Genomic DNA, 26,205 nt, shown 5'->3' with positions numbered 1-26,205 from the left:
TTCTTGTAGTTGTGTAAATCGAGAGAGAGTCTCAAGTAGTAATTAACGGGAAAATCCTATTAATCAAACTGTTAATTATTGGTTATCAGAAAGTCCCAATTTTGAATGACTTCCCATCCTCAGTAACAAGGTTATCCATTTCTGTTTCATTGGAACATGCGAGGAAATAAATTAACAACCAGGAAAAACGCAAGGTTTTTGATGAATTGTTCTTGGGAAATCAAGGGAGCCACTGGGGCAGGAGGGACACGCCTATCAGAGCCCACATGGAGAATGTCTCTTTCTGCACATAAACATGAATTAATTGCAAAAGAAATATTAACCGTATTACTAAATGAAGGATAGACATTTCACAGTTACATACCAGGCAAATAGGAACCTATTTTAAAACAATATACAAGATAGTAAGATAAACTAGAAGTGATGCTTCTTTTTTCCACAAGGCTCAGGCACAAACTCGTACTCTCTTGCGCTGCACAGTTGTCATCAGTATCTTGTATTTTAGCTTTTGCGAGTAGGCCCAGCTCAGCTTGAGTTTTGCAGTTACCAGGATCCCTAAAGGAAGCAACTGGGAAGGAGCACATCAGGATCATTAGAGCTGCCTAAATGTAAGCTACATGCCCACTGAAAATGTAGCCAAAGAGGAGAGTAACTCTTTCTAAATAAGTATGGTACCTTAAGAAAGAGATCAAAGAAGGTAGGTTACAACTTTCTGGAAGACCTCATTGCATTCCTGTTAAATATATTGCAGGAAAATGAAAGGAGGTTTCTTTTTCAGTTGTACTTCTGTACAACAGCAAATGTGAAAGCAAGTTGGGCTTTACTGGAGGGGGACCACAACTTGGTTTCATTCTCTTAAGTAGCAGTACCTGAAGCGCCCTTTATATAGGCAAAAATGTCTTACTCTGAAACAGATTAGGATAAAGGCTGAGACTTCATCTGAGGGTGGTGAAACTTCTTTGATCCCTATATGGAATCAGAACTCATGGTACAGATGATATCTTTAATTGCAAAAATCCAGCTGCTCTAATAAAATTTTTTGCACAAAAAATCCAGCTGGTCTAATAAAAGATTAGTTGCCTCTACCATGAATTCTGATTCCTTTTGCCTCTGGACCAACCTGGATACTTGGTCTCAATATAATATTCATGGCATTGCTGAACTCGGTTTCAGTGAGCCTGTTCTTCAAATTTTTGAGAAGCACCATGAAATATGTATGTAAACAACCTTAATCCATTAGGGCAATTGTCTGCTTTAAGGGACCAGGGGAAAGACTAAGACATCATATCTGCAGGCAAACTAGATAAGGATACTTTGCCCTGAGGACCTTAACTTGGAAGAAGGCTACACTGACAAACTTCCTTTGCTTGTATATAAGAAAATAAGACTGTTCTGTTGATCACTTCTTCTAGTGACCATTCAAACATTGATCATGTGGTATTTGCAAAACATGCCTTGTCTTGATATTGATGGCTGAGTTTCATAGTTTCATAGTTCCCTACTTTGTAGGGTCGGAAGGGACCTGAGCAGATCATCATCTAGTCGGACCCCCTGCCACGGCAGGAAAGAATACTGGGGTCAAATGACCCCAGCAAGATGTTCATCTAACCTCCTCTTAAACACCCCCAGGGTAGGGGCCAGCACCACTTCTCTTGGAAGCTGGTTCCAGACCCTAGCCGCCCTGACTGTGAAGTAGCGCCTCCTGATATCTAACCTAAATCTACCCTCTGCCAGCTTGTGACCGTTATTCCTGGTCACTCCTGGCGGTGCTCGGGGAAACAGTGACTTCCCCAATGCCTGCTGGTCCCCCCCTGACTAGTTTGTAACAGGCCACAAGATCCCCTCCATAGCCTTCTCTTTTGGAGGCTGAACAGGTTCAGGTCCTGCAGCCTGTCCTCATAGGGCCTGCCCTGCTGTCCCCTGATCATACGAGTGGCCCTCCTTTGGACCCTCTCCATGCTGTCGACATCTCTCTTGAAGTGCGGCGCCCAGAATTGGACGCAGTACTCCAGCTGCGGCCTGACTAGTGCCGCATAGAGGGGGAGGATCACCTTCCTGGACCTGCTCGAGATGCATCTGTGGATGCATGCCAAGGTGCGGTTGGCCTTCCTTACTGCCTCTTCACACTGCCGGCTCATGTTCATCTTGGAGTCGGTGATGACCTCCAGATCCCTTTCCGCCTCCGTGCTGACAAGAGGGGAGTTCCCCAACCTGTAGGTATGGTGCCGGTTGTTCCTCCCGAGGTGCATCACCTTGCACTTGTCTGTGTTGAAACCCATCCTATTCTCGTCTGCCCACCCTTGTAACCTGTCGAGGTCTGATTGTAGCCTGTTGCATCTTTCTAATGTACCCACGTCCCCCCACATCTTAGTGTCATCAGCAAACTTGCACAGGGTGCTTTTTACCCTCTCATCCAAATCACTGATGAAGATGTTGAACAGTGCGGGCCTGAGGACCGAGCCCTGCGGAACCCCACTGCCCACGTCCTTCCAGGTTGAGAAGGACCCATCCACTACCACCCTCTGGGTGCGGCCCTCCAGCCAGTTGGCGACCCATTTGACTGTGTGGGTGTCTACACCACAGTCCCCCAGTTTCTTAATGAGAACAGGGTGAGAGACAGTGTCAAAAGCCTTCCGGAAGTCCAGGAAGATTATATCCACTGCTACCCCTGCGTCTAACGATCTGGTGATCTGATCGTAAAAGGCCACCAGGTTGGGCTGACAGGACCTTCCACTGATGAACCCATGTTGGTTGCCCCTAAGCATGCAGTCTCCTGCTGGCCCTTCCTGGATGTGTGCCAGCATAATCTTCTCGAACAGCTTGCCTAGGATGGAGGTGAGACTAACCGGCCTATAGTTTCCCGGGTCCTCCTTCCTGCCTTTTTTGAAGATGGGGACCACATTGGCCCTCTTCCAGTCCTCCGGTACCTCACCAGAGCACCATGAGCGCTCATAAAGTTGTGCCAGGGGACTTGCAATGACCCCGGCCAGTTCCTTTATAACTGTAGGGTGGAGATCATCCGGGCCGGCTGACTTGAATATGTCCAACCCCTCCAGAAGCTCCCTAACTAAATCCTCGCTAACCCGTGGCCCAGACTTCTTATTGTCCTTCATCTGGGAAGCTAGTGCCAGTTCCATCTCTGCCTTGGCCTTCCAAACTGCCCCCTACATCCCCGAGCAACTACAGAATAGCCCTCCCTGGTGATGACCCCTTCTTTCCACTAGGTATAAGCCTCCTTTTTAGCAAGGAGACATTCCTGGATGCTTTTGGTGAGCCACAGAGGCTTGTGTGCTCTCCTGCTCCCTTTGATCCTTGTTGGGATTACCTTTTGGGCTTGGAGGATCGTCTCCTTAAGGAGTGACCACTCTCCTTGGACACCTGGCCCTGCCCCCCCCCCCCCCCCCCCCCCCCCCCGGGACCTCAGCACTTCACCAACTATCTTCCTTAGCTTGTTGAAGTTTGCCCTCCTAAAATCTAGGGCTGCTGCCTTACTGCATGCCTTTGCCACCTTGCGCTGGATGGTGAATTCCAGCAGGTGATGATCGCTGTCGCCCAGGTGGTCGAGCACCCACAGCCCCCTCACCAGGTCATCACCCATGGCCAGCACTAGGTCCAACAAGGCGTCTCCCCTGGTGGGGCTGTGCACCTCCTGGGTTAGATGGAGGTCCTGCACTCTGGCCAAGAACCTACGGGAGCGTTCAGACCTGGCTGACTGCTCTTCCCAGCAGATGTCTGGGAAAGTCAGGTCCCCCATGACAACCACATCCTTAGCCTTCATTACCTCTGAGCTGACCCAAGAATTCCTGGTCAAGCTCTTCCCCCTGGTTGGGAGGTCTGTAGTAGACTCCCACCATTAAGTCCCTTTCCCCTCAACTGCCTTGTACTCTAACCCAAAGCACTTCAGAGTGCCCCTCCCCTGGCTCCTTGTTAATTAACGGGATGTGTATTCCTCCTTAATATAGAGCACCACGCCCCCACCCCTCTTTCCTATCCTGTCCCTCCTGTACAGCCTATAGCCCTTGACATTGACCACCCAATCATGCGTTTCATCCCACCACGTTTCCGTAATCCCCACTATGTCCGGGCTGGTGTCAACCAGCAGGAGGGCGAGTTCCTCCTGCTTGTTGCCCATACTACGAGCATTTGCGTAGAGGCATTTGAGGCCGCCTGTGGGTGTGTGTACTGACCCCCTAGTCCCAACGTTACCCTGGCCCCTCTCTCTTACCTGTTCGATTGCTTCGCTCGTCGGTCTGGGCTGGGCTGTAGTTGTGGGTGCTGTTTGGTCTGGCAGTCTGATATTTCCTCCGCCCTCATCTTCCCCTTCCCCCGACGAGCCTAGTTTAAAGCCCGCCAATCTAGAAGAGAACACACGCTTACCTTTAGGGGAAAGGTGGAGCCCGTCCCACCCCAGCATGTCTCTTGTTGTGATGAAGTACCGGTAAGTACATCATTGATTATGACATCTTGCTGTTTTCATAGGCCAGCCAGGCACACTATTCAAGTGTCAATTTACCCTCCAAAAGCTATTCAAGCTTGTAGAAATGTTCCAGGTCTAAGGTGTAATACAAATAGATCCTTAAAGGCCTGTTGCATGCAGACTGGGGCACTTGTTTGAGAAGTTCTCTGTCTTGGTCTGGATTGCAGTAGACTAATCAAATTGATTGTAGCAGTGCAAGTGCTTTTGCAGTGAGGCAACTAAAATGAACTGGCAAAACTTAATTGTTTTAACAAGATCATCTTAAATCTTCTGAATACTAAACTTTTCTGCATTCTAAAAATGTACAACTTGGGAGTCCTACTGCATGCTTTGGAATGTATAAAGTTGTTGCATGTAGATATGTATTTATTTATTTATTTATTTTTTTACCAGGTACCTCTTGGAGGACCAGATCCCATCATGCTGCTGTTGCTTTTCCTGTCTCTACCATATTTGACTATTTTATTGCACATGCTTGTGTTCGTTTATTGTACTTTTCTGAAGTCTTTCATGGTACATGTGCCTTCAAGCAGCAGGCATTGATTGTACAGACCAGTGGTCTCAACTTTTGATTGTGCACCCCATCAGTGAAAATTTTTTTGAGCGCACACATCCCTGATATATGTATATTTATATAAATAGAAGTTTGAATATTTTCTTCCCACACCCCAGTGGATAGTCTTGCGCACCCCACTTTGGAGACCACTGGTATAGACTGAGGTTCTGTGCTGGAGTCGCAAGTGATTGAACTGATGGTATAGTCTCTTTCTTCATCGGTTTCTTGGAGTGTCTAACTCCAGTATGTAGGTGGTTGAGGCATTGTCATCTTGGCCATGGTTCATCAGCCCCTGGTAGCAAGGACTCAGCTGCTGGAATGTCCTTTTTTTGTATTTTCTTCAGCCTCTCATTCTATATCTGCAGTCTCATGTCTCCCTGGGTATAACATCAAGAGGTTGGGTGTTGGTGAGAGAGTTCCTGTGTGACTTCAGATGTTTGTGTGCTGTGCGATGGTCATACAGTGAGTGTGTCGCTTCTTCAGTTGCTTGATTTGTTTTATCCTGCTGGCCACTGCTCTTCTGATATCAGGCAGAGCAATGTCAGCCAGCAGGTACACGCTGTTTAGATTGGTAGGCTTCAGCTAACTCTGTGATGCATTGGCAGCTATCACTTGGAATGGGGTCAAGGAACTTGGCATGTATGGATCTCTTCCATACAGGGTATGCATACTCAGCAGAGGAGAAACTGAGCCAGAACAGTGGTTCAGATGGTTGAGGGGCTAGCTCCCCACTTCAGTTGGTGAGCTTATGTAAAATGCTGCTATATGTACCCACCTTTTACTTCATGATGTGTTCTTTGTATGAGAGGGTTTGATCAAGGGTGACTCCCAGATAAACTGGGATTGGACAATGGGATAGTGGGGTCCCAAACCTTGTAATGTTGAGCTGGCAGTTGGCCTTGTGGCTTTTTGGGTGGAGGGCACATGCTTGTGTTTTTGCTGGGGTGGCAGATTAGTTTTTCAGTCTAGTATGAAGTTAGGCCAATTAGTACCTTGCTTTGGGTTTTCTTCAGAATGATCAGAGTCAGTGTTTTGGGCTTTTATGCACAGGTTGTCTGCATAGACTAAGCTTTTTGTTTTCACATTGATTGGTCACACTGTCTACAGCACAGATAACAGATGCTGGGTTCAGATGTCAAAACACTAATCAGTAAATGGTCCCAATGGATCAATGCTACATAGCTTAATGAAAACATCATGGGTCAGCTGTGGTCTGTATAATCCCATGGGAGAACTATAGGGCAGAGATCACAGGTTTGTGTTTTTGTTCTTTGTCCCCGCCTCCCCTGAAATCTTGGCGTGGTGGGCTTGATGGAAGCAGCCTGAAGGGCCTAGTCCTCTGTAAAATGGGCCTATGTCCGACAGTGCCACTGAGAAAGGAGCAGTTTTGCAGTTTCCCACTTTAATGTGCCTACTTGCCTGAGGCAAGCTATGCTTCTCCAGGTCCAGTTATCTCCCGACAGACCCAACATTTGAGAATAGTTTCTTCCTGGAAAGCTCTTTTTTGGAGAAAGAAGAGTGTCTGGTATGGTTGTTTTGTAGCTAAATACAACTTGTGCCCAGGTTCTTCTGGGTAACTCCTGGAAAGTGGCATTCCTGTGAAATCATAGTAGGGTTGTTTTCTTTTAAAGCCAGTCATCTTGTGTACGTTTCCCCGCTCCATGTAATTGAAACCAAGGAGCATAGCCAGAAAGTGGGCAGATATTGAAACTCAAAGTTTAGAGCATCTATAGCAGTGGTGGCTACAGTTCTTGGTAGGCAAGCCTCAAGTTTTAATGCTTGCCCCCTTCCTAATCTGCCTCATGCCAAACATTAGGTACCCATGTCATTTGCAGTACATGTACTATGGGTTGGCCCCCCGTGATCTAGAGCCAGTTGTGAAGGACAGCTAGACCTATTGTCTGTCCAGATGAGCATGGCTGTCTGTTTCCCTGGGGACAAGTAGCAGTGGTGTATCTTGTGTTGCTGCCACTTGTCCCTGGGGAATGCCTGTGCCATGTGTGCTGGTGTGTGGCAGGGTACCCTGGGTAGGCTACAGAAGGCTGGGGCCAGCAACTGTGGTGACCCCAGCAGCCTGCCCTGAGGGCCTTGAGGAGCTGCAGTCATGGCACTGCTGCAGCTGGGAGCCTGGCCTGCAGCTGGCATGTGGTTTCAGTTGGCCAGGCTCTGGTTTTGGGTGGTATGTGCTGCCACCACATGCACTGCCCTGCTTTCTCCTTTTTTTTTCCTGTAACTTTTTTGACCCTGGGATCTTCTGGGGTCAAAAAATCCCCCACACTGCAAAGTAGCAGTGTGTGGCACACCTGCATGTGCGGTGTGTGGCACTGCAGATAGACCTGCGGCGCCACATACTGCAAGTCTGCACTTGTCTAGATGCTGTATTGTGTCCTTTTTCAAGGGTGAGCCATGCTAGTATTAGAGGTGAGCTTCTTGTAGCTGATTCAAGACTGTGACTTACTCACCTTTTCTCTAAGAACAAAACTCTTCTGGAGTCCAGGGCTCATGGGATACCATCTCACCAATGGCTTACTTGCTAAAGCAACTTGGAAGAGTTGTAGGAAAGTAAAAACCTCTTTGTTCTTGTCCAAGCAAACTAATTTTCAGTATCTTGAAGTATAATTGGAAAAGACTTGGGATACCTAGTCTTAACAGCATAAGGTTCTGTTTCATTTCTGTATGTGTGCGCACATATTCTTCTCAGATATCCAGACATTTCCAGTGCACCTGCCCTATGTGAAATAAGATGCTTTGGGAGAGAAACTATTAAAACAAAACTGAGCTTGACCTAGAAATTCTCAGGTTGTAGGCACTCTTGCTTGGACTGGCTAAGAGATAGTAACAGAACTTAAGTTCAAGTCATTTTGGGTAGTTGTTGATCAGGGTTCCAAATCTCCCTTATTTAGAACAGTAGGGGATGAAGGTGGAGAACCTTGGGGCAGTCGTTCTCTATTGGGTAGGGCAGAGTAGGTTTTCTGCATCTTCTAGTGAGTCCTCTTGTGCAGCGCCTGCTGAGCACAAGCGTCTGTCTGGCACCCTGAGAAATGCTGTACAGTTGAACTTCCTGGTTGCTCTGGATGTTCGGTCTGAATATTGGTTTGTAGCTTGGGGATGGGGAGTGGTGGTGCAAGAGGGAAGCTTTTGACCTACCAGCCCCACTACCACATTACTGTGGAGAGCCTGCAAACCTCCATAGGGCTCTACAGAGCATTGATTGCCAAAAATTAAGAATGTTGTTGTGTGTGTGTGTGTGTGTGTGTGTTAGCTTTCCCTCAGTCAAACAGTTTAGACACTTAAGTGGTATAAGGCTTGGGCCTCAGAACACTGTTTAGACTGCTTAGCTAGGTCAGGATTATGATTAAATGCTCTAAAATTGTGTAGAGAAGATCCAAGGAACAGGACACAACTAGTAAGCTTGTCTCACTGGCTGGCTACAAATCGGGCCTCACCAGTGCTTGGTGGCAAGTGATTTTGGAGAAAAGACTTGCTGAAATGTGAAGCAAATTAAATGTGGGAGGGAGGGCTGGCTTGAAACAGAGGTGGTACTTGATTACTCACTTATCCCTGGTCACGTTTCAGTCTTTAACAAAACTCTTATTTACCTTGCAGAGGAGGTGGCCAAGTTGGAAAAACACTTGAAGCTTCTTCGCCAAGAGTATGTCAAGCTGCAGAAGAAATTGGCAGATACGGAAAGGAAATATAACCTGTTGGCTGCCCAGTCAAACCGAGGGAGTGCTGATGACTCCTTCATCACTCGCCTTCTTGCCATTGTAGCAGAGCTGTATGAGCAGGAGCAGTATAGGTAAGTGAGAGAAGCTTTTTGGGTGCAAAAGTAGTATGGAGGAAGACTACAGGCCAAGATGCATAGAGCAGGCTAGTCTCCCAATTAAAACTGGAAAACTAATCCTTCTAACCCAGTGATTCTCAGCTAGGGTACTTTGAGGTCCACTCAAGCGTACTGCTGAGTGCCACACAGTGTTAGCACAGTTAGGCATGCAAACATGATTCACAAGATAAATCCTGAGACTTCAGATAGGAATCCAGAGTGTTAAAAACGTTCTGACCTGTTTATGGGATTTGAGTTCTTTTGCAACTGACAAATTACTCTTTTTTTTTTGGACTACATGGAAAAAATTGAAAACTAAATGTAGGTATATTCCAAGGGGTGCCTTGCTTAAAATAAGGTTGAGAACCACTGTTCTAGTTCACCAGACTCTCAGTGCTGTGCCATTAGCAGCCCTGAAATGGATTAGGTGCCATCACTGATGGGGTGCTCTGCCTACAAGATGTGGAGCCTTACTTTCATATGAATAGCTGAGAGCAAGTGATTACTGTCCAAAATAGGTCTGCTTAAAGCTGCTTAGCAGTACCTTAATATTGAAATGACAGGATTTGGTAAATGGCTTTGCTGCTCGGATGTGGCTTCCCAGAAAATTTTCCTATGCCTTTAAATGGAGCGTGATCTGATTTTTAGCATGTTTGTTTGACTTTTATATTTAGTAAACAAAACTAAAAAAGTACTCTCATGTTAATTTTATGTACCAATAGCCCAAAGCGTTTGAACTGAAATATTTGAATTGGGGGGTGGGGGGGAAATTTAAATACAGCACACTTAACATGGTTTAATGTTATGTTCACATAACTTTGAATTTATTTGGAAAGAAGTAGACTTTTTTCGGATGATGATGTTCCACCACTTTTTGTATTGGCTTTCTGTACATGTCTTGTAGAAACTGTCCTGAAAGAGTACATGTTGTTAAATATTTCTTTGTTCTTGTTATGCTGGCATACTCCTGCCTGCAGTATTTACATCTACCAACTTTCTCCCTTCCTTCAGTGGCTTGAACTTCACTATAATGATGCTGCACACCTAGTTTTATCCTAAGTTAGGCATTATTATGACCATTTCAAACCCAAAGCACTAAAAAACCAACAGATCTTTTATGCAAACACTTCCAACTGCCCCTGCTCAAGAGAAGAAATGAGACAATGTGTTGTGTTTGCTGAACTGAAAGTGAATAAAACATTAATCCCCGTTTTAGTCTGTCTTGCTTTCACTTGCAGTCCAAGATGAAATAAGAATTTTAGCTTTTGGTTTTGATTTGACCTGCATAGCCAACTAAGTGAATTCATAACTTGATTTTTGGTTTGATTTATTATGTGAGTATATTTACGCTTCTGTCTACAAATCAGGAAAACATAGATGTATTCTCTCTCACCCTTCCTAGGGATAATCACCTGAAAAATGTTAATTACAACTTTGAAACTGCCAAATCTGCCTAACATTGTATTGGCATCCATTCATTGTTCCTAATGAATTTTATGAAACAATGATTTTTTTAGAAACGGAAAATTTCCCATGGAAAAATAAACACTGGAAAATTTTCTGCCCCACATCTCTGCTGCCACTTGCATTTTTAAATACTTCCTAGCTTATCGGCAGGGTGTTTTAAAATGGGTTGTACTGTACAAACATGTATTCTCTATTCATCAACTCTGTCATAAAACTTTTGTTTTACAATGCCTGAGGGTAGGGGGGCAGAGTGGAGAAGGGACACCTGATACTTGATTGAATTCCTCAGGTGCAGTAGTACCTAAAGTGTATAGCATCTTCAGTTAAGACCAAGGGTTCAAAAACTAGTTACTCCTCCCAAGAACTAAATCCTTTCTGAAGAGACCTCCATGCAATGTGGTGTTAACTGCACTCTTTTTAACCCATCTGTCAGAGTGGAAGTCTGTCACTTCCTGTTTTGTTAACAGGAAGTGACCAGAAAGATTCTATATTCTAGTGTGCTAGAAGCTTGATTTGTAGTCCTGATATGTTCTCCTTATAACTAGATGACTGCTACATATCATGGCACCAAATTTCCTAGTGCACAGGGTAAATGCAACTTTTGAAACCAGAAGGGTGGTTTTTTTCCCGGTAGAGCTGTTAAGGATGGCTATTAATAATCTTAAGTTTTCCTGGCTCAGACCTCTTGTTTTGTATTAATTAACTGAATGACTTTCTCTTCTAATCCCTGATTAGGCGTTTCCCTAGCCACACTCCAGAACAGCCAATCTTAAGAATATGCTTACAGCAGAAAGCCTAGCTTCTATCTGCTATCAAGATTGTACAAAATTACTGTGGCTTGATTGCCAAGACCACAGATCTTCTTTTGTATAGTTGAAATCCTGGCTTGGTAGCCAGGATGGCATAACTCTAACAAGTGGAACTGGGTAATGATGCGAATAATGAAGGGGGGAAAAAGAGGCTCTTGTAAAGTAAGCCTTTGCTAAGTTGTTTTTTGTGGAGGTTTCTTGAAGTACAACTCTTGATTACCTTCATGCTATGCATTCTAGTGAAAATCATTCATTGCGTCTAAGAGCAGAACACTTTTCTTGTATGAGCACTCCCCCTCCTATTGTTCTTGATGAGGCTCACAACTTATTAGGGAATTGATACCTTGATGAAGGTAGCGATCAATTTGTTAGTCACGGCATTCTTTGTGTGGAAGTATAAGGTGGTCAATATGGGATCCAAAATGGTCTTAAAATTAACCCCTTCCCAGCAGATCTATCTTTTGTGGTGTCTCCTGTCATACAGATGACTGCTGTCAAATGCCTTGTCTACAAATGAAGCATGTAATCTATGCTGAACATCTTGGGGGGCAGGGGGACACGGTGTTCTTGTTCTTCCCCCTTGCCTGTCCTTCATTTTGGTCTGCAATATTAAAAATGCAAAATAAGCTCACGCCCTGTGACTCTTTTTTAAAGTGGTGTTTTAACTTTCATTTCTTCTCATTGGTAAGTGGGTTCCTTTTGGGAATTTAACTGGTTGAGAGCAATACTTCCAGCTCGTGTTAATCAAGGCAATCCACGTCTCAAACAATTGGGCCTAAATTTGGATTCTGAATTGTTGCAGCTGTAATGAACATCTAGATTCAGAGTCTGTACATGCTTAGGCACAGAGGGGGCTTGTATTTTTACAACTGTACACTTTTCTTTCTTTTATCAGTGATCTGAAGATAAAAGTTGGAGACAAGCGCATCAATGCTCACAAATTTGTGTTGGCAGCCCGCAGTGAGGCTTGGAGTCTAGCCAACTTAATGTTGACTGAGGAACTGGATCTGTCAGGTTAGTTGCTGCCTGGTGGTGTATGATGCTTTGATTGCCTTTGGAACAGCTGATGAAAGGGTGCTTGGGAGAAAAGGTTACATCTTAGCATTCAGAGTATTACTTTCTACAGAAAGTAGACCCTTCATCCATTAATTATGAAGCTTAGTCTGTCTGTGAAATATGCTAACAGGCTTGCAAATTCAGTGTTAATCGTAGTTAAATCAATAATGTGCCTTCTTCATTTTAATGATGTGGAAGTTAAGTGGTGTAGTCCATTTTAAATGGAAGCTCAGCATAACTAAAGAATGCCTAGAAGAGCCTGATTTTCTTCTCTTTGAGGATTGGGAATATAAAGATAACCACTATGACCTCAGCCCTGGTAGCATCCTTTCTTTATCCTTGGAGAAAAAGCTCTTTGGTTTGGGAGGAAAAATTGCAAGCTGTTTAGTTTCTGCGACTGGGTGCAGCTTTTACAGCATGATCAAATGAATGCTTTAACCAAAGATTTTTTTTTTTTTTTAAGGCAGTATGTCACACACTCTCACTTGTGATCTTACCATTGTCTGAAGTGAGACTTCTTTTCTTTCTCCCCCGCTCCCTTCTTCCCCCTCCCCCATATATGGACAATGATTGAGGTGATGTTTCTATAGTCTGCCAGTATCCATTCTTCAAAGTCTCAGTTCATTCCATCCTACTTAACTGGATCAAATGGAGGCACTTATTAAACATGACTTCACCCTTTTAAATGTGTAATGGAACCACTGACAAACCTGGAAGCTATTTAGCAGCCTCTTAATCTCACTCATGAAACCACTCTTCAGCAAGGCTTTTACTCACCAGGGTCTTGGGATAGCCTGTTGGTGGAGACTTCTTTTAGAGAAAGGTTGTTTCATGGAAAAAGTGTTCTGTACTCCAGTGTTGTGCTGAGCAAGCAGTTCTATACTTGCAAACTCTCTAGAGAAGCTAACTGAAAATCTAATTCAGTGCATGATTAAAATACTAGAGGTGCACCGACAGATTTGTCCATATCATATTGGCACCAATAAAAGGAAAATGGACATAATTGACAATTGACTTCTTTGGCTGATATGGCCAATTTTTAATGTTGCCAATAAATGCTGTGTGGATGCATGCAGCCACAGCATGCCCAGGGCCAGGAATACAACCCAGTAGCTTGCAGAACAGCATCCAGCTGGTAAGTCTGGGGAAGGGAGTGGGGCTGGGGTAGGCGCTGCACAGCTGGGGCAGGGTGTGAAACAGCTGCAAATGGCTCATCAGGGAGGAAGGGGCAGCTTCTGCCACTGTACACCCTGGGGGAAGCATGGGGGGCACATGTTCCCCCCCCCCCCCCCCCCATATCTATTCAGGGTTTGGGGCCAGGGGCTGTGCTTGGGGTGGGCAGCAGCAGTGCTGGGATGTGGGGCTACAGCAAATTTAGGAGTGGCTCTAGCCCACCCTGTAGCGCCCCTCCCAGCTCTGCTACCACCTGTCCCAAACACAGCCCTGGCCTAGTGCCCTGCTGGGAAGAGCTCACCACAGCCCCTGGCCCTGAACCCATAGCAGCAGCTTGCCCTTGCCCCTGCACAGATCCAGGGGGCACATGCCTTCCATGCCTCTCCCAGGGTGCACACAGCAGCAGGAATCCACCCCCCTGGATAAGCTACTCGCAGCTCCACCCTGCACTGCTCCCCACCCCAGCTGTGCAGTGCCTGCCCCAGCCCCACTCCCTCCCTCACTGTGGGGGGCCTCAATCTGCTCCCCTATGCCCCGCCCCCCCCCCCCCCCAACAGATTTACCAGCTAGACACTGCTTCCAGAGCTGCCAGGCTGCATATTGGCAATTGGATCTGTATTGGCCAATATGGCTCATTTAATAATCCTCCCTCAGTATTGGCCCAAAAAATCTTTACTGGTGCACCCCTATAGAGTACTGTTGTGTATACTGTCCTAACTACTATCTAGACTGCACTAGTTTGCATGGCCATGGCTTCTGTTGCATTTCTGATCCATGAAGTAGTGCTGGAGAAATAGGTGGAAACCAAGCTTTGAACTCTGAAGCTCTCAACACTTGACAAGTGCATAACTACTTTCTTTGAATATAAACTGCTGAGAAATGAGTACGTTGAATGACTGAGCATTTGCATGTGGGGATGTAGGGTCAGACCATCACAAAGCTGATCTCACTCTTAAAGTTCTTCAGTCAGCTACCAGGGTGGTCCATGCTGGCTGTTAAGTAATAAACAGCATTATGAAAACCCTGTCCCTTCTTGGTAGGGGGCTGATTTTTAGCCCAGTAACCTAAAAGAAGAGATGCTCGCTCTCTCTTCAGCTACCCGTAAAGGCATACTGACCCGTCAGCACTGCCTCTACTCATGCTGTTAGTTGAGTCGTGCTGGAATAGAGCAGCATCACCAAATCGGCCATGTAGGAGTGCAGGGATGCCCTGCAGGAGGGTTTCTCCACCTTCCTACGATTCAAGTAGCCACAAGAAACTTGTTAGCAAGGAATTCCTTCTAGCAATTAAAAGGTGTCTATGATGGTTCCTTTTTTTTTTAAGGAGTTGGTTGAACACTGGGATGAGCCAACCAAGCCAACTGTGATGAGATGTTTAGCAGTGATCTTGGATGACCTCCTTGGGGTCCCTTCCAGCCTTGTTCTAAGATTGCATATTCAGTTACAGCTGGTATTTGCCCTCAAACGGCACCAGGGCAAACGAGCACTAAATCTTTCTCTGTAGGGAACTGAGACCTTCAGTTCTAGCAAATACCATGGCCTTGTATGACTATACCACAGTCTAGACCACGTACTGTTGCTTTATCCACATTCTCTTTTTTGTGGTTGGAATTGGCAGGCGAAACTCTTCCCAGTTTCTCTATTCACTCCTCAGTTTCCTAAGAGTTTCCTGTGCAGGTAGCTATGGAACTGTTTGGTTTGTCATATGATCAGTGCTTCATCATTAAGGTTAAGATGAAATGCAAGGTTAGGTTTGTCAGTTTTCAAGGGAGTGGGGGTGGGGAGAAGAGATTGGGCATGCTAATAAACAGTGCCCAGTAGTAAAGCTGCAGTATCTACCAGTTTGGTCTGATTTGGTTGAGGTGTACAATTTTGCTAGCCTGGTGCTCTTTCTTAAGGATTATATTGTATGGTACTTGAAATAATGGCTAAATCAGAGGCTTAAAGAGTCTTTTGGGGCTATAGGCTATGTCTATTAAATGCCGTACGCAAGAATCTTTACTACCTGGCATGTCCTTTTGTGTCAACAGACCCAATATCTTTTTTTTTTCTTTCTTTCTTTTTAAACAGTGGTTTGGGGAGCAGAATCTTGTGTGCTGAACTGCTTATATTTTAAAAAGTTGATGGAACAAATCCCATTACTTTCCTAAACTGAGTATACATTTTAATAATTGGTCCTCTCTATACTTCATATTAAATGCTGTCAGCAGAATTGTGTTTGACAGCAGTTTTGGGGAAATTGAGGGTTTTAAAATTCCTTTGACTAGTTGATATGGCTTCAGTAAGAATGCAGGCAAGGAATGCAGTATACCAAGGTTGAAAAGGTCTCTGGCCCTCTTGGTGGGGTCTCCTTTGCAGATTTTTAAGGCCTTTGAATGTTTCAGTCAAGGTATCTAAAATACTAACTCTGGAAAATGTGACCTTTACCTTGGACTTCCCTAGCACCTTTCTTATGAAAGAATCTCAAACAACTTTTACAAACTGACGTGAATTTCTTTACCTGCCACTGAAATGCAGCCACTTCTGGATGGGACTTTGGCAGCTGTCTAATAGCACAAGGCAACAATAAACAGTTTGAGGAAAGGAAGTGAGGAGTACCTTTTCCAAATGAAACTTCAGAGGGAGCTTAGGTATGCGGACTGTAACTACAACATGGGATTTACTCTGGACGGTAGAGTTTATACCCTGCTACCTCAGAAGAGATGCTCGCTGCACACGCTGCTTTGACATGGTGGTCTTGAGCAGCACAGTGTTCCTGAGCACTCTAAACTGTAGGGCCAGTACTGATCAGGAGGGAAGTGTGCCACCTCGCTTGCTGTGGCACTACTTACAGTGTCAAGGGCTTTCTTTTTCTTCCCATATGACAAGCCTTGTTCTGCACTGAGATCTAAGATGGTACAGCTTAAACTGTGCCATCTTCCATAGACTTGCAGCTTGCCTTTTTAAGGCTATACACCGACTACTCAATTAGTCTGTTACTTGGGTAACTGACTCTTCTCTATTCATATCTTCCTTGTCCTCCTTGCACCAGATGCTGACCCTGAGGTGGCCATGGCAATGCTGCGATGGATCTACACAGATGAGCTAGAGCTGAAAGAAGATGATGTTTTCTTGACAGAACTGATGAAACTAGCTAACCGGTTTCAGCTACAGGTCCTTAGGGAAAGGCAAGTCTTGGTGAATGAAAGCAAACTCTGTGACCTCTTGTGGCTAGAGTCTAATTGGGGGGAATTAGCCCCTTGTAATAATAATAGTAGCAGATGTTGCTCAACTCCTGGCTCTGAATAAAAATTGGCTTGGTTTGTGTAACATGATTTTTCAAATGATAAGAAATTGAGATGTATCCTTAATATTGGTAGATGAACCACTTGCTATAATATTTTATGTATTCACAGCTCATCAGTTGCATAAACCTGTGTCTAACTTTATTGTTGGCCAGTCTAAGTAGGTAGCAACTTTCATAGAAAAGTGTTTGTCTCTTTAAGTCTGTCATAATAATAGGTACCCTTCAGTGACTTGGGGGAGGGGGATCCTTGATTTTTAGGATCTTATTTTAGCAACAATATTTTTGTGTCGTTAAAGTTGCCATTACAAAAACTGCGAGTGGTTCAGATCAAAAGAGCAGTTGCAGAGTTATGTTTCTTAGTAGTATATTGGCCATTCCAAATGTACATTTGGGCTGCCTTGCTTATAAATTAAATGGTTTTTTTTGTTTTGTTTTTTTTAACTAAGTACAGGCTGCCAAATGAGACCTAGGGAAGTGGGGAGGCAAAATGATTGCAAGTGTCTGTCTTGTTTCTCATCCCATTTCTCCAAAGGACAGAAAGTCTTTGACTTTTTTTTTTTTAGTCATGAGTCAACTCTAGGGGTGCATCTACACATGCAGGCACATGCACTTGCAGCAGCTCAAATAGGAGCAGCACAGATTTGAGCCGGGCAAGCACTTTTTGGTGTGGGGCAAGTTGTGCCACGTGGGACAAAATAACCCTGCCCAGCTCCTCCCCGGATCTGCAGCCAGAGGGAGCTAGAGCCTGGGGCCAGCACCTGTGCTGGCCCCAGCAGTATAAAAACCTCCCCTGGCAAGTAGCTGAGGGTTACTTGCTCTCAGGAGCTTCTGGGCCCTGGCCAGCTGCTATCTGGAGACACTAGCCCCTTATGCCAGCTGGACTGCTATAGCAGCCCTGACTGAGTTCCCTGCGCCCTCTACCCACTGCAACAGTCTGGCAATGACTACCTGGCTATGACCTGCTGCCACCTGTGACAACATGTGGCCCCAAGGCTGCATGCCTCCCAGACCTGGATGGAGATTGTATGGCTGCAGCAGAGGCATCTGCATCTCTGGGCCAGCTGCCAGCAGGCTATGGCTGCACAGTTGGCCTTTGTGCACCACTACTGCCATGTATGACACTGCCCTGCCATCTGGGCAGCTGTTGGCCTGAAGATGTTCCAAGTGTGGCCTGCTTTGAACTGTCAAAGCATGTCCTCCTGGCCCCAAGTGGCCAGGAGGTCAGCCACCTCCAGCTGGGTCCGGGGTGCCAGCTCTGAGCAGCCTTTTCTGCCTGGGTCCTGCCACTAGCCTCACTAGCAGGAATTCTGGTGTTCCTTATTTAAAAGCTGCAAAATCTCAGATGTCTTTTTAAAAAAAACATTCCAAATTCACTCTTTAAAATACTTGAAAATCCATGTTCTTCTGCAATTAAAACAAAAGACTGCTAATAGAGAGAAATCAGTTGAAATATTTTATTGATATATTTACAATTCTAAAGCAACTTGGAAGCCTACCAGTGTCTCTGTCATCATAATAAAATACATTCTAAATATTTAAATGTTTTGATGTTGCTTTTGCTCCCCTCAGGGCTTACAACTCATGCCCACAGCAGCTGTCTGGCACTCGGGGCCAGATCCCCCAGTGATGCAGCATGGCCCTGGCCACCTCAGATCCAGCATTGTCTGTGGAGCCTTCAGGCAGCCCCAGGCTGCTCACGGAGTCACCTGAGGCTCTGCACCACTTGTAGGAACCGGGTGTCATGTTGGGCTGGGTCCTGCCTCTAGCAACAGCGCTGCCAGACCCATGGTGTATGTGTGTGGAGAGAGCATGGCGGAACCTGGCCCAGCACAGCACACTGGCACACCTTTGCACAGGAACAGGAGGCGTGGCTTCTGTGCAAAGGGGTGCCTTGCTGGCCTAGGCAGCTGGCATCTTTTCCGTGGGGCTCAGGTGGTGATGCTCTATTGCCTGCTGTAGGCATAGCGCCACAGCCATCCACGGCTGCCTGAGCCTCATGGAAAATGTGCCCTACTGGCCTGACCCAAAGCCAGTGTGTCTTTGCACACACTGCTGCACCTCCTGCTCCTGTGCAAAGGTATGCTAGCAGGCCAGGCTGGGTCCCACTGCGTGCTTTGTGGAGGGACTCGAGCAGCAGCGGCTGCACGCCTGCTGTTCCTCCTGTCCCCTGCACTAGCCAGTATGGCTGTGGCTCAGCCACAAACACAGCCAGTGGCAATGCAGTGCTGTGTGACCCAGGCTCTGTGCATGCTGCACAGACCTGGCCCACTAGACACGGCTTTGGATGGGATAAGGAAAGCCATGCACTAATGGGCTGGGTCTGTGTAGCATGTATAGAGCCCAGGTCACATAGTGCCATGTTGCTGCCAGCTATGCCTGCAGCCAGGCCACAGGTGCACTGGCTGCTGCTACTGCCAGTACCATGAGCAGGGGGCCAGGCATGTGGCAGCCCCTGCTCAAGCCCCTCCACAAACCTATCCTCAGACCGCACGTCCCTACTTACCCATGATAGTGCCCGGGTCCCGATTCTTGCCGTGCTTCTGCTTGCCCCAGCCTTCTGAGGGTTCATGCCCTGCATGCTGGGGCAGCAGGAGCACCATAGAGATGCTCTGGCTAGAAACCAGAGTCTCTCTGAAGGACTGGCTCCTGGGTTACCTCGGGGCACAGTTGGGGACCATGACATGCCATGCCCCACTCTTTTCCTGCCCTGTCTCTTATTCTGATACCTGGATAACGTTTGTTTTTGTTTGTTTGTTTTTTGTTCCCAGTGTGCCTCTTGCCACATCCCAAACCACTCTGAGATGCAGCAAGAGGCACATGCGGGCTCGTCTAGATGCTCCCGGGAAGTCTGTTTAGTAAAGTATCCCGACATCCTGTGCTGCCTTCGCAGCTACTGGCTAAGTAGCTGCTTTTGGGGTTTAGTCCATCTACAGTTTCATAACCCACGAAAGCGTGGTAGGAATGCTGACCCCTGCAGACGAAAACTTGCATATTCTGTCTTTTCACATTACTTGCAGCCATGTCTGACTAGATGCATCATGCAAGCAAGCTTGCTTTTTCAGCCTGAAAGATGGGCCTGCTCCACTGGATGTAGTCTGTTAATTCTGGGTGATTTGTAAGACTGCTACCTTCAGAGTAATAGGTATTTCAGCTTGCTTTCATAGGAAGGAGGCAGTGTCCTTCCTTACCTCGGGACCATTTAACTTGCTATGTTTTTTAGAATGAGACAGTGTTGTGGGAATCCTCCTTTTGGCAGATCATGGTCTAGTTTTTTGAGGCTTTTTAGTTTCTGAAGCTGTTCTGACGAGACACAAGAGGGAGGGAGGTAGCAGCAGGGGACAGACAGATGAGTGGGGCATAGGGGAGCTTTCTCTATCACAGTTCTATGTGGACGTACAATGGACCATGCCTCCCTTCCTGCTTCAATATGGTTTGGCTCCAGGCATGCCTTCTAGCTGGCTGCTTGATTGCTAAACATGGCAACTCTACTCTGAGAACTTCCTTATCAGCTCTTAATACTGGTTCTGTTTGTTGTGACAGATGTGAAAAAGGTGTCATGTCGCTTGTAAATGTCAGGAACTGCATTCGTTTCTATCAGACAGCAGAGGAGCTGAATGCTAGCACTCTACTGAACTACTGTGCTGAGATAATAGCTAGTCACTGGGTAAGTACCATGGTAGGAGGATGCAGGAGAAGGACTGTGTGCACGTACCGTTTTAGATTAAGCAAGCAACTTGTAATTTCTGGGCAGAATAAGCAAGTGATATCATTTTATGATGCATGTAGCACTCAGTGTTCATAACTACTTATTGAACACTGGTTACCATTTTTAGAACCTTTTTATAATACTGTAATCAAAGGCTTCCTTTTGGAAAGAATTGCTCAAGTTGATCATTGGCCTACTTGTACTCCAGGAGGTTGGAGCAGGGGACAGAGAACAACCGGGGCGTCTGTATGCTTTGAATTCATCCTTTCTCTAAATCTAAAAAAAAAAAAAGCTTGCCTCTGTACTAACTTGGAGTTTAAAAGCATCAGCTAGCCAAAACAGGCTTTTTTGGTGCATCTGGATGTATTGCAGGAAGCAAATGAGGTTCTGAAAGCCATTCCCCTTGACTTCAATTTTCAGCCCATTAAGTAGATCATATTTGCCTGAAAGTATAAATCTTGGCCTGTCTAGGGGGAAAAAAAACAGCTGTCTGTAAAAACCAGTCAACAATGAACTATAAAATGTTCTTGTGAGTCTCCAAAATGAGAAGGAGACTCTGTTCCTAGTCCTAGGAGAATTTGAATTGCGCCACTAGATGGCAGACTTCTGCTAAGAGTCCTGGCAAATTCCTTGAACACATGTTGGGTATGGTCAAATGGAGCAGACGACCACAGCACTACATTATGCTACAAAATACCAGTGTCACTTACTTCTGAGTTCTTTCTTTAGGATGACCTGAGGAAAGAGGACTTCAGCAGCATGAGCGCTCAGCTGTTGTATAAAATGTTCAAATCCAAGACTCAGTATCCTTTGCATAAAGCTATTAAAGTGGAGAGAGAAGATGTAGTCTTCCTGTACCTTATTGAGATGGATTCACAGGTATGCTAAGAGCTACTTTCTATTTGAACTAGTGTTAACTAGAAATAGCTGTTTTAATGATTCCAGCCGTATACTTACCTGTAAAATTTGGGCTCGTGAGCTGGGTATGGAACCTGAACTGAAGCAAGGAAAAGATCATTTTAGGAAGTGCTTAGTATTTTATCTACTTGCTTCCAAAAGCTACGTAACTAACTCCAAACGATACATTTTAATATGTGGTATCTAGTATCATTGGGGATAATGGAGCATTATTGGCCTGCAACAGAACAGCTGTTCTTGAAATGATGATGTTGCTTGTGAACAGTTCAGTCTTTGGACTGCTCTATATAGTGATTCTGTAATGCAACTTTTGCCTCTGAGGGACTACTTGGTATAGTCTCTAGTATTAATTTCACTAAACCCTTGTTCAGTTCCTTTTTTCTTTTCTTTTTTTTTTTTCTTTACTTGTATGTACTAACTCCTAAAGCTGTGTCTGACCAAGTACATTGCTGAATATCTTGCAGCTTTTTCTGGTTTTAAAATGAAACCCAAAAGAGGCATAATGGAGGCATAACATATATAATTTGGATTTCTTCTGACTCCACTTCTCTCTGGGAGATGGATGGGGGGTGGTCTTTTTTGACTGAGATCTTCCTTCTTTTAGCACTAAAGATGAGCTAATGTGCCTCAAAAAAGTAATTGGACTTCATGCTTCTTGTAGACTCATGTTGGTCAACTAAATTCTGTTGTAGCTGCCTGGGAAGCTGAACGAATTGGATAAGAATGGAGACCTTGCTTTAGATCTAGCCCTCTCCCAAAGATTGGAGGGTATTGCAACCACGTTGGTCAACTACAAAGCTGATGTGGATATGGTGGACAAGAAAGGCTGGAGTCTATTGCACAAAGCCATCCAGAGAGGTGAAGACTGATGCAATAACTTGCTCTTGCAACTCTACAATCAGATTTTAAAGATCTTACTTGAGCATTGCTTGAGCGCTACTTCGTGTTACTTCTTTTTTTCTTGCAGAGGCTGTTTGGTTTCAATATTGATCACTTCTTGGCAAGAGACCTGAATCTGAAACTCAATTTTTGCCTTGTCCTGTTAATAGAAATGGCAGTTTAAAAGGATTATTTTGGGATGTAGATCTAGCTTGCCAGGCTGGTGACCAAAATGACTGCCACAAAAGCTGACTGCCCCTGTGTTCTCCCCTGCTCCCCCAGGTTACTTTGAAGTGCAGAAATATAGGTAGATGGTGTTTATTAACATGGATTTGACTCTGCTAGTGTCACTTGCTGCTGCCACGTAGGTGAGACCTGACTACATCAAGTGGGTTTACATGGGGGAGGGGAGGAAGGTTGAGGGTTCCTTCCATCCACAGCATTTGGAAGGTGCCCTTTGTTATGCCCATTGGTTAATCATGGCATAGGGGAAATTCTCTGCACCAGCACACTGTTGTAGAAAACCAGGATTGTCCTAGGTTCTCTAATGAGTGGCACTGGTAGTTCTTTTGGCTCCAATATGTAAAACTCTATCAGCACTCCTCTTGCACACAAAACATGTAAGTACTTGAGAGTACCTAACACTCTTCAACATAAGAATAGAATTGTATGAGTTCTGAGATCCCCAGAAAGCATTGGCTGCTCTGGCAGCAATGCTCAGGTGGCTTATGAATGGAATAACACCTTTAGTGGCTGGTTATCCATCTGGCCTGGGAAAGACATGAAGCTTTGGGGGTGGGAAACGCTAGGTTTATGTAGTTATAATAGAGGCTTGTGCTTTGCTTTGGTGGTGGCAGCTGCTGCAGCTTCAATAGGCTCTTGATGTGCAGGGACTTGGCAGGCGCACGGGGCCCTGGGGTGGGAGTAAACTTGGCTATTTACTGACATCCCTTGCAAGAGAAAGGGCCATGTAATACCTGTTCACAAGACTTTTTGACAGCATAAGAACACAAACAGGCCCCATCCAACTATTTTTACCTTATTTTGTAAGTATATAATGTTATAAGTCTTGGAGTATTTGAAATAAGACCACTTGGTTCCCCGTCTTTATTTGGAAGCAAGCTTTTATCTGATAAAAGACTAGGCGCCTCTGCTAGAGTGCCATAATGAAGATGGGTGGCTTGGAATGGAATCTTAACAAATAACTCCTTTCTGGCAAACTTTTGGATGATCAAATGCCTCCCCAGAGGCTGGGAAGCTGCTGGTTCTAACACAAGGGCAATAATACCAGTGTATGTAAGCATGTACTGAAAAACAGCTTGTGTGCAGTAGACTGTCAACTTCTGATCCTTTTGTACCCCACAACAGGAGATAAATTTGCTGCCAACTTTCTCATTAAAAATGGTGCCCGTGTGAATGCTGCTACACTGGGAGACCAGGAGACTCCTCTGCACCTTGTGGCCTCATACAGCCCCAAGAAGCACTTACCAGATGTAATGTCAGAGATGGCACAGATTGCAGAGTCCCTCTTGCAGGCTGGAGCCAATCCAAACATGCAAGATGGCAAAGGAAGGTAAAATTGTAGCCAGTATTAACTGTCAAAGACTGCGAGTGAAGTGCATGATCCAATATTAAGACAATAGTGTTGCAGCACCCTGGAAAGCTAATTTTCTTCTAAATGGAGAGCTGCCTTTTGTTGCTGCATGGTGGTCTTACTGGGCATTACTGACCCAAAGTAGCTGCTACTGGAAGAGGGGTGGAGGAGTGAATTGGTGAGGAGTGCAAAGATCTCATCTCGCTGTGGGAGGGAAAAGTAAGTTGAGGGTAGCAGACCAGTAAAGGGTCCAAATATCCCGGGGAGGGAGGTGGTAAGTCTTTGGCCTTTTAAAGGCTTGGAAACCACAATTGCTCATAATTAAACGCAATCCAAACATGTAGCATTACTCCCTTTTTTTACTTCTTCCTGACTTGACAGGAAGGCTATATGTAATATAGGTGATTCTGCCGCCTCCATAAAATCTGGGAAGGGGAGATGTTGTACTGCTTTAATGTAAAACAATCAATCTGAGTAAACGATTTCCTGATGCAAGTAATTGACCTTTTGCAGGACCCCATTGCATGCATCAGTTGCTGTGAGGAATGAACCTGTATTCAGTCAGCTTCTCCAGTGCAAACAGTAGGTATTGGGGTGGCATGGGAGGTTGTAGCTCTGAGTGCCCTGCTTCATGTAGTAAAAAAAATATGAAGAAAAAGCTGTGTAGCTATAGGTTGTTTCTAGCTTCTCAGTCTGACTGAACAAGACCTGACCCAGATGCCATAGATCTTTCCAAGGGTGCTGCCCAACTCAAGGTGTGCAAACGCTCGCATGTGATTTGAAAAAACCTGGAGGTTTTCAAACAGGCATCCATAATGTCAAACTTATTGACCTTTTGTCTTTTGTAGTCAAAAAAAAAAACAAAAAAAACCAGGTTCAAGTAGAGTGCTGATTTTAAATCCAGAGAAAGCTATTGAGGCATGTCCTGCACCTAAAATGGGTGAGAACCATTGATCTAGATGCTTATTTCAAGATGGAAACTTGCCTTCTGGCTCTGCGTAGAAGAGAAGAATGTGCTTTATCTGGTGTACACTAGTTTGCAAGCAAGAATACCGAACATAGTCTTGAGTCTGAGGTAGTTGAGCTATAGCTTAAGTAGGACACTTCCATGGAAGCCCTGGCCCTGTGCTATGCTCCTAGGGTTTCCACGGAAACCAGCCCAGTGGAAATGGAGTCTAGCCACCAGCTAGATCTGCCATTTTGCCACCCCTGTACTAGCCTACTTGAGGAGTCTCCATGGAAGTGTCCTGCTTAAGCTATAGCTAAAACTTGTTCTAAACTTTTGCATACTGTATCTGTTGACCACAGGCTTATAAAAGTCAGGAGCCTAGTCAGGCAGATCTTAGCTGCTTGGAGCTCCAGCAGATCCACATTTTCAAGAATCTTAAAATCCATTAAAACTTTCCTGGTGCAGTGCAAGCTGCATAAATAACTGAATTCCTGAAATCTGTTTTAGACTGGACTTGGAACTTAAGGATCATGAGGGAAGCACAGCTCTGTGGCTTGCAGTTCAATATATCACAGTGTCATCTGACCAGTCTGTAAACCCTTTTGAGGATACCCCTGTTGTAAACGGGACATCATTTGATGAGAATAGCTTTGCAGCAAGACTCATCCAGCGAGGCAGCAATACAGATGCACCAGACACAGTAACAGGTAAAACTAGGCGTTTGTCTTCACCTTCAAGTGAAGGGGTGAAGGTCTGCATGCCAAGGTCATGGAAGCTAAACCCGGCATACAAGCTCAATGGCATCTTCCATAAAACTTGAGGTTCCAAGTTATTACATGTAGTGTCAATGCTTAATAAAGTAGAATTAGTCCATCTCTTTTTAAGGGGGAGTCCTTGAAAATGGTACGTAGACTCACTGTTTGTAGATTTTTTTTTTTTCTGACTTGCTGGTGTAGCATAGATTAACTAAGTGGAATTTTGAAAGGAAATCAGCAGGCTCTTGGATCACTGGGGGTTGGGGAAAGGAACTAGAATAGAATGGGGGTGAAATCCCAAGGCTTCTTGGGTCGAGCTCTGCTGTTGTTTTGGAAGGGAAGTGAAGACTCTGGGAACTTGCCTTTGTTAATGAGGGCTTGGGGACAAGAATGCAGCATTGGAAAAGTGTGATCAGTGGTATTTGCTTGTGCTGTCATTTTTAGGCCAAACTCTCTTCCCTTCCCACCCAAAGGTCAGTGTTATGTCTAGCAAACAGTCAAGAATTTGTAATCTTAATTTCAAATTATCCGTATTGTGCATCTTGCAATTTAACGTTTCTCATTAGGAAACTGTTTGCTGCAAAGGGCTGCAGGAGCAGGTAATGAGGCAGCTGCACTCTTCCTGGCAACACATGGGGCAAAAGTCAACCACCAGAACAAATGGGTAAGAAGTACTATGTTGTACTAAACCTCTTTGGGTTGCTCCACTGTTGCAGTAAATAAGTTGCTTGGCACGGGTCTGGAACTTGGCAGTAGTT

General features: G+C 45.2%; 1 protein-coding gene across 2 annotated transcripts in view; it reads left to right on the top strand.

Moving 5' to 3' along the window:
• The window catches only part of ANKFY1 (ankyrin repeat and FYVE domain containing 1), a 51,096-nt gene that overhangs the window by 5,213 nt on the left and 19,678 nt on the right, over positions 1 to 26,205 (top strand). For both annotated transcript variants that reach the window (XR_016439041.1, XM_090026588.1), the window contains exons 2-11: positions 8,640 to 8,832; positions 12,028 to 12,146; positions 16,392 to 16,527; positions 20,187 to 20,310; positions 21,082 to 21,231; positions 21,963 to 22,128; positions 23,518 to 23,722; positions 24,257 to 24,325; positions 25,200 to 25,399; positions 26,014 to 26,111. Coding sequence is in view for 1 of the 2 variants with exons in the window: in XM_090026588.1 (XP_089882714.1) it covers positions 8,640 to 8,832; positions 12,028 to 12,146; positions 16,392 to 16,527; positions 20,187 to 20,310; positions 21,082 to 21,231; positions 21,963 to 22,128; positions 23,518 to 23,722; positions 24,257 to 24,325; positions 25,200 to 25,399; positions 26,014 to 26,111 (1,460 nt within the window). In the remaining variant the exon portion in view is untranslated. The remainder of the gene's footprint in view (positions 1 to 8,639; positions 8,833 to 12,027; positions 12,147 to 16,391; positions 16,528 to 20,186; positions 20,311 to 21,081; positions 21,232 to 21,962; positions 22,129 to 23,517; positions 23,723 to 24,256; positions 24,326 to 25,199; positions 25,400 to 26,013; positions 26,112 to 26,205) is intronic.

Source organism: Crocodylus siamensis, chromosome 13 (genome assembly GCF_052110815.1).
Source record: "Crocodylus siamensis isolate JL-2025a chromosome 13, ASM5211081v1, whole genome shotgun sequence".
In the NCBI taxonomy this organism is placed as follows: Eukaryota; Metazoa; Chordata; order Crocodylia; family Crocodylidae; genus Crocodylus; species Crocodylus siamensis.
Note: the sequence above shows the minus strand (reverse complement) of the source record. Positions and strands in the feature narration are given on the sequence as shown.